The sequence below is a fragment of the Opisthocomus hoazin genome, chromosome 6 (assembly GCF_030867145.1).
Source record: "Opisthocomus hoazin isolate bOpiHoa1 chromosome 6, bOpiHoa1.hap1, whole genome shotgun sequence".
Taxonomy (NCBI): domain Eukaryota; kingdom Metazoa; phylum Chordata; class Aves; order Opisthocomiformes; family Opisthocomidae; genus Opisthocomus; species Opisthocomus hoazin.
The window spans coordinates 51263672-51281381 of NC_134419.1; the positions used below are offsets into that span (position 1 = coordinate 51263672).

Sequence of the window (17710 nt, forward strand, 5' to 3'; positions counted from 1 at the left end):
GTCAAGGAAAATGCCCCATTTAAGCATCTGCTAACAGTGCCTGGAAGAAAAGAGGCACGGCCACTTCCCCAGAGTGGCTTACAGTCACTGCCCGCCTTGCTGGACGAACAGTAACGTTACATGAACAACAGGCACACTGTAACACATTGGCTTGACTCGGCAACACGGCTCCCAAAACCTTTATTCTGTTGACACAATATTCCTCATACCTTTAGCTGCTATGCCACAAGTGGTAAATTGGCCCAGCATCTTACTCGTTTTTCCACTAAAGAAAATGTGACTTGAACCGAACATTCACTGTCTCTTAAAACACAATAAATTAAATTGCCTTTCCTGAGCCAGCAGCAGGAGTAATGGAAAACATTTCTCAGAACTAGTTTGCTTTATTTCTAAGAAAGTGTTTGACCTAATGATCTATTTCAGCAAATTGGTGTGATTTATGGAGAACTGATAAGCACATGGTAAAAACCAGCTATGCAGCTACCTGTCACGAGTCAAACTTGTTATGCGAAATTAAAAATCATACACCAACAGATCAGAAATATAGTTTAAATAAACAAATAGAAGTCTGAAGTTCAGTCACTAAAGATGAAAAAAAAGAGTTACTAATGTGGCTAGAAATAACAGCTGGACAGTATGCAATTTAAATGCCAGTGTATCTAAAATCTCATACTACCTAATATTTAGCAAGATCGTCACAATTCGCCTCTGCATTAATGCAGTATGACAAAGGATAACCAACCAGTTAAGTATGTAAGATCTCACATACAGATACAGGAGAATCAGTAAACTGTGACACATTAACTCAGTGTAACCTCATTAACAAGAAAACAACCAAGTGTTGTGCTCAGATGTAAAGACCTTCGGCATTTTTTTTTCCTATGGTAGCACTACCAACAAAAGAGATGGCAGCCAGGCAGCACAGGGCTAAGGGTTAGAGAAGTGCTTGCCATTATGAAGAGGAACAGTGACCAGATGGGATGGTCAAGATGGCAGCTGTACTCCTACAGATGACAAATAAACGTTACCTTTTCATGAGTGCATGTCCACAAGCTCAGAGGAAGGAAAACGCAACAGTTTGGTACAACAAAACAATTAAATTGTATCATCTTACATGTCCATGTGTAAGTACTGGCAGTGAAGTACCAAGTAGTCTTTCTTCATCACTCTGGCTGACCTATCCCTTCAGTGACTGATACAGAGCGACTTCACCTATCTGCTATTCCATCAGTGGGCTCTAAATCAAAACCCCTCTGGACTACACAGGATCTGACTTGGCGATACGTAATTAAACCAACTGATAGATAAATTCTTGCAAATGAAAACAGGAACTAGTGAAATATCTTTTGGAAGCTCCTTGCCTGAAGAGACTATCTTATCTAATCACACATGCTGAAGGAAAGCTGCCCCCAGCACCCCTGTGCTGCCAAGCTAGTCCCCACAGCACGGGGATGGCTGAGAGCTACGGCATGTCAGGCCACGCCGGCTCCCTCAGAGACCGCAGACGCCACTCGTGTGTGAGGATCACGTCTACAACGGGTACAAAGGGAATCCCGGACTTTCTTTACTTTCTGCTAGTCAGCTTTTTTACTTCTTGTTTTCTGGGTGTCTCATCTTTCCTCCTACCTTCTATCCTCTTCTCCCTCCTGTTCTTTTCTTGCCCTTGTTCCCCTTTCAGTCCACTACTGCCATGCTCCTGCGAACTCATGCCATGCTTAGTTCCACCTGAGAAAGTTATACACAACGCCGTTATGGAAGTTTTCTTCTCTATAGCCTTCACAAAACACCACGTTGTACGGATGAGGATGATCACGACGCTCAGTAAGGTAGCCAGTCAGCTCGTTTGCTATTCAGCGTCCTGCTTAGCTGATCTTCCTCCAGAAAGTTTATTTTGAATAATCAACACTACCATCTCGTTAGCGCCTACATGGTGACACGGCATCTTTGGTAACACTGTCGTCATTGCCTGTTTTCATATACTGCAACTGCTGCCACGAAGAGAAAGAGCTGTTCCTCCTCCTCCTCACGGAGAGGGCTGGACCGGCCTCCCTCCTGACCAGCCTCGTGTCCGGGGCTGCAGTGACGGCCCGGAGCCCAGCGCCTTCGCTTGTGTAGGGCCACGCGCCTCAGGGCAGGGCTACGCTCCCTCAGGGCGGCTGGTTTTGCACCTCTGCGGCGGAACGGAGGCCTCCCGCCGCCCCCGGGGCCTGGGGCCGGCCTCCCGCCACCGCCTCCCGCCTCAGCAGGGCGCCGGGAGAGCGGGCAGGCGGCCGCTGAGGGGGCGGGGCCGGGAGCGGCGCCCGTTGCCCCGGCGACACCGCCCAGGTCTCGCGCGAGCCGGGGGCCGCGGCGAGGCGCCGCCCGGTGCGGGCCGGGCGGAAGCGGCCGCCGTGTTTACAGCCCGCCGGGGTGGGGGCGCGGGAGGTGCGGTGGCGCCGGCGGCCGGGCCGGGCGGTGGGGGCCGGCGGCGCCGGGAGCGGCGAGCAGGCCGCCTCCGCGCCCATGTGCCCGCAGCCCCCGCCGTCCATGGAAGTGATGGAGGGGCCCCTCAACCTGGTGAGCGCGCGGCTGCGGGGGGCGGGGTGGGGGCGTCCCGTCCGCCGCTCCCGCCGCCGCGCTCCGCCCTCGGGCAACCGCCGGGGAAGTGCGGGCCGAACGGCAAACAGGGCCCTCGCCGCTCCTCACCCGGCAGCTGTTCGGGGCTTGTGGCGGGCCGTGCCGCGGCGGCCCCGGCCTGCCTGGGGCGAGCGGGGCCGAGCGGCTGCCCAGCCTTGAGGCGGCTGCTGGGGGCCGGGGGGGAGGCTGGGCCCATCCGAGAGGCGGGGGAGAGCGGTGGCGAGGCCGCGCAGCGCTGCTCCGTGCCCGGGGACCGGGCTGCCGGCAGCCCCAGAGAGCGGGAACACGGCGGGGGCGTGGAGCGGCAGGTTCAGATGGGGGGGGCAGGGGCTCAGTCTGGCCCAAGGCGCAAACGCAAGGAGAGGTTGAGATGACAGGGGCCCTGTCCATCTGGGCTTAAAGAGCTCTAGAGGCTTACCAGGGCCCGCTACTGACTAGGTGCTTCTTTCAATTTCAGAAGGTGAAATACTTTAAAATCTTAAATCAGCCATTACTCTGCTTAAACTAAATCTCTAAAGAACTTTAACTGAAACGCAAGTGTCTGAAAAATGCATCTTCACAAGAGCTAATCAGGTTTTAAACAGCCTAAATGGATAGGTTTCCATCACAGTGAAGATCGAGAGTCGAGAACAGTTAATTCTCTGCTGCCTTTGGGTTTTATCGAAGCTGTACCTTGACGATGCCTCGGACGCGGTGGTGCACAGAGCCTTCCCTTACTAAACTAGCTTTGGTCCAGCAGTCCAGTTAGGTCGGGGCAGCACACCAGGAGCACAGCTGTAGCACTTCAAGGAAAGAGTTTGATCCAGAAGTTGTTTAGACATTACCACGCAGGCCTCGGAAACTTATGTCAGTTTAGTTTTTAAAAATCAAAGCTTATTTGCTCCAGCATGGTGTCAGCCCTGACAAACCCTTGCCTGCTCCATACAGAGTCAGTCTTTCTGGATTGCTCTCTCTGGTTTCAGAAAAGCTGGTAGGATTGGCATTGCAGACACCCCATGGGATGAGGGCTGACAGTGTAGCAGGAAGATGGTCTATTTAGATCTGAACTGGTGGTGCAGAACCACTGTGCATCGTGCTGTCTCAGACTTTTTACTCTGTGTACTGGAAATCTGATTGAAATAAGGAACAGCAGGAAGTGGAAAGTTTGTGTAACTTGTTGAGATGATGGGTTTAAAGCCAGACAAGCTTGCAGCAGGGTAACACAGGAAGGATAAACTATAGCTATTTCACAGACACTATAAAAACCTTTCTAAAAGTAGATCTAGTACGCAGGCTTCTAAGGAGAAAATATAATTGAATATATAATTGAATATTCACTAGTAAACAGCTGAAAGTAGCAACTTTGTGGCAGTGCAGAGATCACCAGTTAGTAGTGTTTCTTACCGAGATCACTTGTTAAGGATTGTAGGAGTGACAAGAATATGACTAAAGCATGGCTGGTGATCCTCTGACCACAATAGGAGTGTGCACTTACCATACCTGTCTAGCACCAGGCCAACAATAAGATCAAGACAATTCTGCATAACGGATGATACAGGAAAAAAAGTTGCTTTATATAGTTTTGTACAGAAAATTAGGAAGTTGCTTGTGCATGTGTTCCTAATCCGTTTTAAGTAGTATCCTGAAATACAAAAACTTGTCTTAAAACTGCTGTACCATAATAATCATGGATCATCTTGTATTGAATAATGACCTGTCTTTTTGGGTTGTGTCAAGCACCGTGAAAACTATTGCATGACAACAGCTGGATTGGGTACAGTACCATGGTTAGAACACACCTACATTTTTACAAGGACGTGAACAGGAATAACTAGACTTTTGCAAAGCTCTTCTGTTCACAGTCCCTCTCTGCATTTGAGTTTCAGATTTGCAACAGCTTTCAGGGAAGGCGCCAGCCTCCAGTATGAGAATGTTCATTTAGGTTTCTTATATTACCTAGTGTCATGTATTTCACTTGCTTCTCCTATAAATCTCTTTTCTTACCTCAATCTAGTTTCTGTAGACTGGAAAAGCACAACTTTTTCTGAAGATGCCGAACCATTAGAGAGGAGGGGAAAAAACCCAACCAACCAAAAAACTCCAAAACTACAAAGTGGTTTGGATACACTAATCATTAGGCTCGTTTATCTGCTATCAAAGACTTAAGTACACAACATTTTCCTTCTTTCAGTACATCATGGCTTGCTAATTTTTGTGAAATTGCCTTTTTTTTAAAAAAATATTTTCATTAGAATTTGCTAAAGTTCTTGGATGTTGCTTTGTCCAGTAAAACTTAGTCATCAGTTGTGTATTTGAGCATCTAGTTGTAGTTATTGGAAAGCATGGATACGGTCCCGATTTTCCTGGGGAGCTGAACTGGCTAAAAAAAAAATCCTGAGTAGTTTTGTAGTATCCTAATGTCTCCATTTCTCTGTCAACATGTAGCACACAGACTGCACTTAATCACTTGTATTGGTGGCTTTCAGTTATTGTTTCTATATTTGACTATTTGGTTATCCTTCCTAATTACAGGTGGCATGCTGTACCTTGTTATATTCTGCTGACTTCAATTACATTATCTTTCTACCTTCTGAAATATATGTTTCCCTCAAATAATATTTTCATGCATTTGGGTCTTAATTGGTGCCTTAAACTATCAATGATATTTCTTTTTCTTAAGTTTAGTTATATTTTCCTTTCCCCACTTCACTGATTTACTTCTGTGGATAGCACTAGAGAAACACTGATTTGCTTTCCTGATCTGTGGTGGTTGTTTTGTTTCTTTTTTTTTTTAAAAAAAAAAACAACCACCTATAACCACAGTGTTTTTTATTTAATGGAAGTTTTAATCATTGACCTTTAGGTCTATTGACTTCAGTCAAAAATGGACCTATCTCTTTATAATTTAGGTTTTAGTTCTTCAGACTATCCCCCCTTCCCCCTCTAAAGTTATTCATATCTTTTTATATACCTTCTGTGCCATTGTTGCATGTTTAACAAATAATCATGCTGAGCCTAATGCTATCTTTCCTTCTTTTAACTTTTCTAGGGCTTGTGCTACAATACTAACTGCTGATTTGGTTTTTCCACTGAGCTGTCCTCAAGGTATTCGTTGTACCCAGCGATACTTCATTTGGGAATAAATTGAAAGAACTTTTCCAAGATCTCTTGCCATCCCCTGGGTTGTTAGAGCCATGGGAGAGAGTGTTTTGGGGCAGCTCTGATACTTCAGCACTCATTTTTGTCTCTTCCTCTTGCTTTTTTACTTCCCCCCCCCCCTCGCCTTTAGTGTACCGTATGCTTTGCAGATGAGAAACATCATCTATGCTTGAAAGAATGGGTTAAAGTCCTTATGCTTTTACTAATAAGGAAGACAGTTCTTCAACCATACTAATAAAATATTTAGGTTGTGCTGTGGAACTTAAGACTGGTATGGATGAAGTGCGGTCCCTGCACCTGCAGGCAGCCATATAGCGGATATCTAGTCCAGCTGAAAACTTGTTTCATGCACCAGCCAGTGCCAGAAACTAAGACATCTCAACATTCTTTAACAGATTAAAACTTTTACTGCAAAGCATGAAGAAAAGTCTCATAAGGAAAGACACTGTTTTTTTTTTAACAAAGCTTAACCTGAAAGCTACTATACTTGCTCTTTCAATCTAAAATAAATCTAAAAAAAAAAAAAAGGCAAATGCACTCAATTCTGAAGCTTTTAGGTAATAAAAGTGGAAGTATCATTATATAGACATGCCTAACACTGTCTGTTTTTACCACAGTGGTGGAGGCCTTGTCTTGGTTTCCCCAATAACAACATGATGTATATGGGGCCATTCATTTCAGCTGAGGGAAATGTAAGGCACAGAGGCAGCAGCGTATCTATCTGAGCAAAGTGACTGGAGGTGCCGAGGTGATGCATCAGGTACTCGGCTGAACAGCCAGATCAGCAACAGCCTCCTTGGAAAAGCTCAGCAATGTTGTATTCAGTCATATAACTGCTACTAAAACATAACACAAAACTGTTTCATGTTGCACATAAAACAACTTGCAGTAACTCCCAGTCAAAAACATAATTAGCTAAGCTAGGGGTGGTTGACAAGCATTATTTCCTCACTGGTGTCTGCGCTGTTTGGGTACCTACCAGCAGTGCCTTTCTGCTGCGTCACACTGGCATCACGTGCGCATCACCAAGCCGTGCAGTTCAGCTCTGAGTAAGCGTGCCGAACAGTTTAAAGACCCAAATGAAGCTGTCTCATGGAGGCCTGGGAAGGCAGCAGGCTGAAGTCATGGCTGAAGCCTTTCTACCCCACTTGTTTGAAATTGTTGCTCCTGGAATAGTTTGTTTACTGGACCGTCTGTTGTGATGATTCAGTTGTCCCTACTGAGGGGCAGCTCAGTTGATGTAACAGCTTGAGCCATGTGGTTTCAGGCTACATATAGGAGCCCAGATTGTTTTCGTGTATTATCAGAGCTGCAGAACTGTTCTCGTTTAGCTTACAACCTACTGTTAGCAAGAGTTGTGTAGTACCAGCTGCAGCACTGTACACGGGGACAAGAAAAGCATTACCAAAGCAGCTGAGAGCTGTTGGTATACAAAATGGCTCTGACAAGCAGGCTGAAGCATTTAGTGCTTTTATCATACTAAATGGATGAAAAGGAAGAGAATGAGGTTGCTTTGATTATGCAATAGGTAAAAGGATACCACACCTTCATGAAGTTGCAGGTGATAGGGAAAGAGCTACAGCTGTGCATGTATGGGCTTTTGAAGACTCCACCTAACCTGAGCAGTGTTAATGTGAGTTGGTTTCATTCCAGATCTCTTAATTGTATTTGCATGGTGAGGAACTCAGTCTAACCATTTTATCTTAAATTTGGGATAGGTTAGGAACACATCCTTAGTCAATTAGAGCTCTTCAGTGACTTAATGTTGGTTGGCTAAACAACTGGTGGCTTGTCTGCCCATATACTTAATTTCTAATACTATTGCTTACAGGCAAGATGAACTTCAACAGCTTTACAGTTCAATACGAAGCCAGTGAGGAGTCTATTAATATTGAGAATACATTCTCTTGAGAGTTTCACATACTTGTTTTGCTCTATAGTTACACTAACCTGTAATTTACAGTTGAGTCATTGTTCTGTCAACCTTTCTAAGTACAGGCTTTTAAAGACAGAAAATTGAGCTAACATGTGGCTAGTGGTCTTGGTTGAGCAGCCAGAATGGGTTCTGCCATCTTTTTGTTTCTCCTTCAGTCAACTCTATCTTTCTCTACAGAATACAAGGAGCATTTTTAAGGGGGTTTGCTTCTGTTGATAAAGCTACTTATTACAATTTCTTTATGTTTAGTGGCAAAAATCTTCCCATTATTTAACATAAGTTACAGTACAACTTTTTATTATTTGAACAATGGTGCACAACCTTGTCCCACCCTTGGTGGCTTGCTGCTGCAAACATCCACATGAAAGATACTTAGCACTCTTTTGTACAGTATGGAAGCAACGCAATGTGCACTTTCTGACTCTTCCTTTCTCCAAAACACATTCTTAGGAAAACTATCCTCTATCCTTAAGGGAACAAATCCCCAAGTATATCCCTCATCTCTCAAAAAAATAGTTTCATCTTTGCTTTCAGCAGGAAGAGAACATAGGTATTGATCATTCCTGACAAAGATAACTGGTAACCATAGTCCACAGCATAAAACAGATTATGTTAGCAGCAAACAGTGGTTTCACTTAAAACATTTACAAACTGTTATATTAGACAGAACTTCTTTGCAGTTAGCTTTCCTCAGGTCCCATCATTTTAGCAGCTGGGTTTACCTGCCTTCATTTGTAACTTTATTAGTGAGCCACTGTAATCTGTGCTTCATAATCGTATTAAAATATAGCACTTTCTAGTGAGTCCCTTACAATGAACAAAGAAGGCTGTAAGCCTAACATCTTGTGCAAGGCTTTGTCCAATGAAGAGCTGTTCCCCTTAGGGTAACAAAGGAAAACAAAACATACACAAGACTATCTGACTCAGCTACAAGAGGACTGTTGCAAATTACTGCTCTTATGAGAGGGTAGTAGACTTATCTTATTTGAAAATAAGTAGTACTATATCCACCTTTTAAAAATATCACAGGATTGAGCAGGTTTTTTTCCTGTTACTCGCCTTTCTGTAATAGCTAGCCATCAACTGGAATCATATGGAAAAAGCAGCAGCTTTTTTTCTTTTCTCCCCCCCACCCTAAGCTAGGATCATACAATGGTGATCCTTTAAGTTGTAATGGTACACTATCTCTAGAAAGAAAACTAGCATTTTTATTCTTATTTTTTAGTTTGAGGGAGTGGTAAGAGGTCTGGCAGGTAGGCCTTATGGCTGTATTTCTCATGGCCTACAGTCACATCAATTGTCTAGTTTATACTGGAAAAAAAAAAGAAGTTGAGTGTTAATTTTTGGGCTGATAAAGAAAGCTCTAGGCAAAGAGGAGACTTGCGTTACTGCTTTAAAGGGTTGTTCGATTTTTTTTTTTTTTTTAATTCTGTTGCTCAAAGGTCACATAGGCACTGATTTGGGCTAGTTGGGTGGAAGATCAAATAGGAGTATTTCTCTGGAATAGCAGTACAAACTTACAAATATAGATACCATCCCATAACACCTCAGCTACAGCTGGAAAGTGTGAAGAAAGCTGTCTAGTTTACCTGCTTCTGCAGTTGATCTAGAGCAGTTCAAGTGACACAAGAAGACATACAGAAATCCCTGAAGAACCAAATATATTGGAGCAAGGTGAGGAAGCTTTTTAGCTTGGTCATCCTTCACTCACACCTGCTTCTTCTTATGAGAGTCGAGTTGTTACACCTGTCTATTTGCCTGCTGGGAATTCCTGCTAGTCTGGGTTGGGAGGGACATCTAGAAGTAGTTGTCGACCTGCTTCCCCCCTTCAATTCCATAGCTTGCTAATAAATTATAATTATTCTCACACCACATCCTGCATTTATTTCTAGTGCTGCAGGTGGAAGAGGAAAGAGAAATCAGATATATAAACCCACCGTAGTTATGCAGCAGCTGTTTCTGTAATCATCACAGGGGCAGGACCAAAGTCAAAGCAGCCCTGCTTGAATCTGTTGGGAACCAGCATAGCAGCTCCAGAATTGTTGGTGTAAACACCTTCCTCTAGCATAGCATCAGACCAGGGATAAGCTTGAGAGCCAGTTTTTTCACTTTATGATATAAGACCAATTCTTCCATTGCCAGTTTTATAATGGGATACAGGCCACTCTGAGTTCAAAATAGATTCACTAACAATGGTTGGGTGCTGTGTGGCTAAGCGTAACTGAGCGCTAAGAATAAACCAGCAGACTAGACAAGATGTAGAAGCTTATCCATGATACATGGCTATTAAACATCCAAGTACGGCTGTTGCAGCTTCATCACTTGCTGCTAGGAAACAGCACCACTAATTTCTTCAGACTGCTGGTTATGAATAGTCTATCGGTTATGAATAATCTGCCATAAAAATGGGAGAAATTCCTTGGTCCTTCCACAATTGACTAATTGGAACCAGCACTTGCAGGGTGGAGTAAATGAGCAAATATTTCCTTGTCAAGCTGTCAGGAAAACATACGAAATGAGGAATTCCTCCCCCATGACTGACTGCAAAACACCTAGCTTTCTCACACAAGGCTGTGCTGAAACCAGTTTTTCTCTGCTGCGGTTCCTGTTGTTTCCAGTGGGGAAGTCTGTTGCTCTGCATCACAGTAAGATGGCCTGACATCTATGTATGTCGATGTGTCAGCAAGAAAGGCAGTTTGACCTCTAATCAGAGGATTTTCTTTTTGCTAGCATCTCTGGACTGTTGTTTTCCTAATTTTATTCACAGTCTAGCCAAACTCCTTTAAACTCCCTTCAGCTTCACTGGGAGTTAATTGAGAATGGAAATAATTTAATTGATCAATCAAATAACAACTGACTGTCCTCAGATGTCCTGCATGTGCTTAAGTGATTTGAGGAAGATCACGCTCCAGTAGTTTAAAACATATGTAAATAACCTTTGAAAACCATCAGCTCAAATTCTTATATGTAGAAACTAAGCAACAGAACCAAGCCCCTGGCTTGCTGAATTGCTTTCTTAGCTCTTCTGTCTCTAGCTACCCTGCTTCCTCTTTCCCTGGTTTTTTAGACCTACCCATGCAGTTTGCAGAAGCAGCTGTAGCAATACTAATTTACTGAAAAGCTGTTTTGCAAGGAGCTAGCTCAGGTGTTTTTATGTCCATGACATAGCTAATTTGTAACTGGATGAGCTGCCATGAATAACCGAGGAGATGGCTCTATATGAGCTGATACCATTTGTTCATTCCTGTGGGAAATAAGTTTATCTTTCTGGCATATTTGTAGGAGTCCATAGAAAAAGGCCATAAAGTAGATGATTTTCCAATAGAAAAAACACTTCCTCTTCTGTGATAATTTAACCTCAGGGCAGAAGAAACAAGGAATGCTGACAGTGCTGTGAGGATTGAATGAAGGTGAGGAAGAAGAATATAACTGAAATATATGTTGTGAAGAGTCAAGGACTTGTGGTTTTCTTAAAGAATACTCCATATTAGCGTATGAAATCTGTTTTAGAAAAGCCATATGTCTAAATGCAGTGACATAACTGCTAGGGATTGCTTAAGAACAGCTGTTTCCCAAGAGTGTTTTCTGTAGAAGTCATTCTCCTCTGTGGTGTCAGTGTTGCTGAAATTCTGGTAGAAAATGGAACTTACCAGAACGCTGTACGTGACACGTCAATTTGGAGGACAAAGATGATAAAGAAATTGACCTGCATTTTGGAACTTACTTTTTAAATGGATGTGAGTAGAAGTATCGTGTTAGTCCTGATAGAATCATGTTACCATCCTGTTTGGATTATCTGATCTTCGATGCTTCTACCAAGACTGCAGGAGACAGAAAAATATAATTCCATAAGCCCTGTAGGGAACCAGCTGTTCTAACGTTTTAGGATATGGACAAATGTGCTCATTTTTATGTTGATCCTGGAAAATGCTTAAAGTGAGTCAGTGACTTATTTTATAGTCACCAAATATCTGAAGTCTGATAGGTTTCATGGCTTTATTTGGGTGAAGGGAGGGAATAGAGAATGGGTCAGAGACAGAATTATAGAGGCAGATTTCGGGCTTTCAGCTCCGTTTCCCCTGAAGGTTCAGTCAGCATGGATTTGCTAGAGGCTTTCTTGAGAAACAGTAACCTTAAACAAAGAAACAGGCAAACGCTTTCTTCAGATTCATATGTGTCTCGTTTCACAGAGTCCATGCCTGGTACCTGATGTCTGATTACTTCAAACGCAACATGTAGTAAAGCAGTCATGGATAGTCTGTGTTACTGACAGTCTTGCCAGTTAGTAATTGCAGACTTTCACGTTACACAGCTTGTCTTGGAGGGAGGACCATAAAATTCATGTCTTGTAGCAACAACAAAAAGACTTGCTTGCATGAATGTTGCTGTGCTGGTTATGCAATACTGTTTCTCACTGAGGATATGCAAATACTTGCATCAATTTCTTGCTTTCAGCAACATCCTTGGTTTACCTTAGATGTTTACATTAGTGGTTTACAAATACTAGTGTAGACTTAACTGTTGTACAGCAACAACGTGACTTTGGTATCTTTGACTATGGCTGTGCTGCTTCCATTAATTGGTGTGAGCTGCAAGCAAAAAACCAAAGATCTTTTGCAATTTCTTAATCCAAGATGGGCATGGGGCAGCAGAAAATGTCGAACCAGATGTAAGCTGTAACATAATTCAAATATCTTGCATTCTGCCAGGTGCGTTGGTCCTAAATACAGCTTCTCATAACTTCTTGCAGCCTACTGGTCTTTTTACACGGCTACAGTGAATGTCTGCCTATAAAGGAGAACATGTGAGTTGTGAGGAACAGCTTCAAAAGGATTTTGTTGTGTACACACCATCTTTGCTGCATTAACAAACTTCATTTCTTACCTGTATAGTACAGACTCTGCTAAATTTGGATTAAAGAAGAAATCAGATTATAAAGCTTGGAAGGGAGTGGGACATCTGATCTTAAAAGCCTGAGAGCTGGAATCAGTACAGGTTTCTTAGATGTACCGATTACTTTAAAAACAGGTATAACTGTTTGTTGGTTAACCCTCACTGATGTAATGATCTTTTTATTTTAAGGCTCACCAGCAGAGCAGAAAAGCAGACCGTTTGTTGGCGGCAGGGAAATACGAAGAAGCAATTTCTTGTCACAAAAAAGCTGCTGGTGAGTAGGTATTTCTCACATTCCAGCTCTTAAAATCAGTTTGTAGATTTGCATGCTTCGTCTGAGTAGAATAGTTACTTGCAAAATTTTTATTCTTAGAATGTGAATTTGTTTGTCAGTCCAGATCAAGCACTCTTTTGGAAACTTTTTCCTTAATACGAGCAGCTAACTCAGATGTTTCCAAAGTTGTTTTGATTGGGGGTGGTTATTGCTATGAAGGCAGTTCTTGACTCAAGAGGAAGGCAACACCTTGTGTCATGCACAAACTGAAGTTGGGGACCTGGTGTAAGCCACTTTCTCTTTACTTTCTTCACTGCTTTCTTAGCTGAAGTCACCTGCTTTCTCTGTTGATAAAGGAAATACTTGGACAAATGTTTGTGTACAGAAGTTTACTTGCTTCCCTTTCCTAATGTCTGAATCAAGACAGCAAAGAACAAGTGATGAGCTCAGCTTTCCCAGAACTCAAGCAGAACAGCAGATTGCATCGCAGGCCTTGACGCTGCGATTGACAGCCTCTCCCAAGTGAGACTTTGTGCATTTACCTGTCCGTTTAACTAGTCACGCTTAGTTATTTGTGTTGGAGTCCATCAGCTGTCTGACAGTGCGGCATCTGCTTGGCAGAAGAAAAAAGAGGAGGTCTTAATTGATGCAACAAGTAGGGCATTTCCAGTGACAGGGCTTGTGTGGAGACAAAATAAGTGGTTACTCCGAACATCATAACCTAGATACCAGGCATTCTCACTTTCCATTCATAAATACTAGAAAATCCCATAAAATCAGAAACCGGTAGTTTCTTTGGTATTTCTGAGTACTCAGAGCAACGAGGGATATCACTTACATTCTATTACACAGACTCTTCTTTTTGGTTTCCTTCACTTCATATACCAAGACACATTTCTTGCTTTTCTTCGTCTGATGATTCTATGCCGTTATCTTGCATCCTGCTGAATTTGGTGAAGAATTTCTTACACCTTGTCATGTTCAGCGCTAGCAAGATATGCTCAAAGTCTAAAGTGCTGCTTTGACTCTAAGCCAGCACGCTTTCTGGTTTGGAGGGGAAGTTGACGAAAAAAAGTGGGGAACTACAGACTATACCTCTTCATCAAGAATATAACTAAAAAGTGTGACTTCATAATACTGGTGTGCCGTGGGCAGAGAGAGGATTTTACTTACCACTTTTGTCCTAAGATGCTTGTATGTAAAAAATCTGGTCCTTAGCTGTGTTTCTTCCCTTCACGGGAAAGTTCTTCCAGGGCTTTCTGGAAATGGCTGCTGTCCTCCTCTGAAAAACAGATTGGAACAACCTGAGCCAACAGGATGCCATGGGAAGGGTGCAGTGTGTATTACATGATCTTACAGTAATTTTTTTCAGACTTTTGAAAAACAGCAGGTGTTTCCAGCTGCTGTAACTTGGTAAATACTTTGCCTCTGGACTGCTGCTTTTATGTGGGGATTCAGAATACAGAAGGTCTGAAGCCTTTTCTTAGCTTTTACGGGAATGTTCAGGTTTTGTAACCCTGTCCTAAGTGTTTATCAATTTTCTCTTCTGCAGCATACCTTACAGATGCCATGAAGCTGACCCAGTCAGAGCAGGTGAGACCAAAGTGCAGAATCAGCCGTAGCTCAGTTGTGTGCCTGTGTGTCATATTGTGCCCCGACTGGTCATACCCCTCTTGGGCATTAGCCTCTGTGTAGTTTTCTGAACCCAAGGCAACTGCACCAGCAGTTTTAGAAGTGCAGTGATGCTAGTCTTCCTTGAGAGTTTTTCAAAGTTTACGTGAAGCAAAGACGAGAGAACTACTGACCCATCCAAGGGTTCTCCAGCAATGGTTTCTAGTCTGCAAGGCATCTTCAAGCAGGTAATAAAACTAGTTTTTAACTTCTGCTGTGAGGCACTTGGGCTGTTTTGCTGAGACACAAAGCTGAGCATCTCACCTACAGTCTGTAATTTTGGTTTTATTCATCCTGACTGGGGGATCTCCAGAACAACAGCCCTACACCTTTCCTTATTCGTTGCACGAATCTATCTGTGAATGCAGTAGTGTGGTCTGCTCAGCACTTTTATAGCAGCAGGCTTTGAGTTTAGCAGATATTATCAAAGCAAATAACCCTTGGAGATCGGACATCTGCCTTTCCTCCAAAGGGCCGTTCTTGCAGAGAAATAGTAGCCTCTTACCCAGGTGGTTCCTGTGAGTTATTAACCACCATGCCACCCCCGTCATTAAATATGGCTGAATCATTTGGGACCATATCTGGCCTTGGAGCACTTTTCTGCTTAGTGCTGGGTGTCATTAATGTGTCTACACAGATGCCATCACAGAAGCATACAAGCAGTTTGTATTGTTTAGCTGAAGCGTGGCTGTGCGTGCCAAGTGAACCTCTTCCTTCTTGGTGTTTGGTCATAGGTCAGTTAAACTCCTAGTGCCTCTGCTCAGAGGTGTTGTAGCCTGGTCAGAGCCTTAAAAACAAAAAACAAACAAACAAAAAGACCAAACGTGAACTCACTCCTTCACAGTACCAGTAGTTGTGCTAAATTTGGGTGACGTATCTGAATCTGTTGCATTGTACAAGCAGAGAGCACTTCTTGTTGGATTTAGTATCTGAATAACAAAAGCTCCTCCCTCTCCCTCGGGCAGGCTGTGATGCTGTTTGTGTAAATATTTACATATATGTAACTTTACGTGCGTGAATATTCAGGTGGGATTAAGGATCACCAATTAAATTTTTTATTCTTGTTCTTACTCAGGCTCAGCTATCACTGGAATTACAAAGGGATAGTCACATGAAACAGTTACTGCTCATCCAGGAGAGATGGAAAAGGGCGAAGAGGGAAGAAAAGCTGAAAGCCCAGCAGAATGCTGACAAGGAAATAGCTGCACATCTTCAGACTTCTTATAAGCCTTCTGCTGAAGACTCTGATGATCAGAACGTACTGGTTCCTGTCACTCAGAAATACAGCCCTTCCACAGAGAAACATCCGCCGGATATTCAGAGTGTCTTTGACAGGGACCCGGATACACTACTATTTCTGCTTCAGAAGAAAAAGGAGCCAGTAGAAGCATGTATGGGGAGTAAAGCACCAAAAGATGACAAAACAATAATAGAAGAGCAGGCAACCAAAATTGCGGATTTGAAACGGCACATAGAATTTCTCGTTGCTGAAAATGAGAGATTGAGGAGAGAGAATAAGCAGTTAAAAGCAGAAAGAGCTAGACTCCAAAAATCTCCAGCAGACAAGGAGTTGGATGTAGATGCTGACTTTGTCGAGAAGTCAGAGTTGTGGGGTCTGCAGCAACCCTCAGAAACTACTTCCTCAGCTGCATCTTGGCAGAAGTTTGCAACAGCTGCTGGGAAGGCAAAGGACATTCCGATACCCAACCTTCCGCCCCTGGACATCCCGTCCCCTGAACTCCCTCTGCTGGAACTCTCTGAGGATATACTGAAAGGACTGATGAATAGTTAAAAACCAGGAAAAGCGCTCGGTGTAGTGACGCAGACTTAAGAAAAGGGAAAACCACCAGGACAGTGGTGATGTGAGGGCAGAAACATCGAACACAATCCTACTGTTGGAGAAAAGGCATTAAAGCAACTTTGTTACTGTGAAATACACATCATAGCTGATCTACTTCATGAAAGTTGAAGGTACCATAACCGGTATAAGATGGCAAGCTCTTTAGTCTTTCTCCCACTGTTTCAAACCAAATAACTGCCTGGAGAATGTTTCAAGTAACACAATCCTTCAGGGTTTTAAAGTATGCTATATGTAATAGTTATCTATAATGCCATACATGATGGTGCAGAACCTAACTGTTATGGTTGCCAGTTGGCTGCCACTTCATATTGAAAATGCTTTCTAGCATGAATTTAAACTGTGCATTTCATTATGCATAACTTTGTTAATTCAGATACAGTGCAATTTGTACACCTCCTAGATGGATTTACGTGCCACGCTCTGTACTCCTGACTGCGTTAACCTCAAAGTCAGGAGAGGTTTTAATTTCCATTCTATGAAGGAACCAACTTATTAGTTCTGTTGACGAGTTTTTTTGGGTTATCTGTTTACATAACTAATCAGGGTGCATCGAATCTAGAATTGGTTTCTGTATAAAGTGACATTGTTTAAGAGAGAAAAAATGTATACTTAAGGAAAAATACCCTTTTTGTTTTCAGTGATGCATGAATGGAAGTAATTCTAGCTGGCAGTATTTGATTGAAAAAGAAATTGTTTACAGCTTAACCTGATTCAAAAAGGATATGAAAATAAAAACCAAGGTGTTTTGACACTAAACGTGTTAAATCTTTACAAATGTTGCAGAGTATAAAAAAACAAATTAAGACTTATACTAACAGCGTTAGCGCACGCGCCCAGGTGAACTTCCATGCTCATCATCCAGTAAGTAGGGGAAAGCTGGGATGAATTCCGTGGGCCTTGCCAGTCGGTGAAGCGGCTGGGCCAGCAGCTGCCCTCCGACAGCCGCCGAGCGCTGTGGTCTCAGAGGAAGCAGCGCCAAGGTTTTGCTTGGGGAAAGGCTGCCCGGAGCTGAACGCACCCGTGGGGGGTTTGGCTCCCGAGGAGGGCGGTAGAGCCCTCCGCACGCTCAGCCCCTTCAGCGGGGGTCACGGCCCCGGTGCCTTGCCTCGAGCCAGGCTTCCCGTGGGGCGCGTGCTGCCGTGGGCAGTGGAGCCATTAGTTAACCTCAGCTGCAACTGATTGACAGGAAGTGTTGAGTGCCGCGAGGCACGCCATTTTAAGTTGTCCTTGTGCTGCTGGAAGGTAAGGTTGCTTTCCGAGGGTGCGTTTTTTCCTGGAAGTGCAGCAGAACACCTCACTGCTGTGCAGGTTTTCCCCTTCC

General features: G+C 43.4%; 1 protein-coding gene across 2 annotated transcripts; it reads left to right on the forward strand.

The window, feature by feature from the left end:
- The first annotated feature begins 2420 nt into the window (after positions 1-2420).
- On the forward strand, positions 2421-17145 carry NRBF2 (nuclear receptor binding factor 2). 2 transcript variants are annotated; one of them, XM_075423084.1, is made up of 4 exons: positions 2421-2556; positions 12773-12857; positions 14410-14450; positions 15604-17145. In XM_075423084.1, exons 1-4 carry the CDS (start codon positions 2503-2505, stop codon positions 16318-16320), a joined length of 897 nt encoding a protein of 298 aa, XP_075279199.1. In that variant the 5' UTR covers positions 2421-2502; the 3' UTR covers positions 16321-17145. The 2 variants fall into 2 exon arrangements, with proteins under 2 accessions (XP_075279199.1, XP_075279200.1); XM_075423085.1 differs by lacking the exon at positions 2421-2556 and adding an exon at positions 10803-11100.
- Positions 17146-17710: the final 565 nt, after the last annotated feature.

Excerpts from the sequence above, each read along its gene's own strand:
- NRBF2 (XM_075423084.1), top strand. The coding sequence starts at position 2,503 with ATGTGCCCGCAGCCCCCGCCGTCCATGGAAGTGATGGAGGGGCCCCTC. Across the intron at positions 2,557-12,772 it reads TGGAGGGGCCCCTCAACCTG|GCTCACCAGCAGAGCAGAAA; the intron begins GTGAGCGCGCGG and ends TTTTATTTTAAG. Across the intron at positions 12,858-14,409 it reads TTGTCACAAAAAAGCTGCTG|CATACCTTACAGATGCCATG; the intron begins GTGAGTAGGTAT and ends TCTCTTCTGCAG.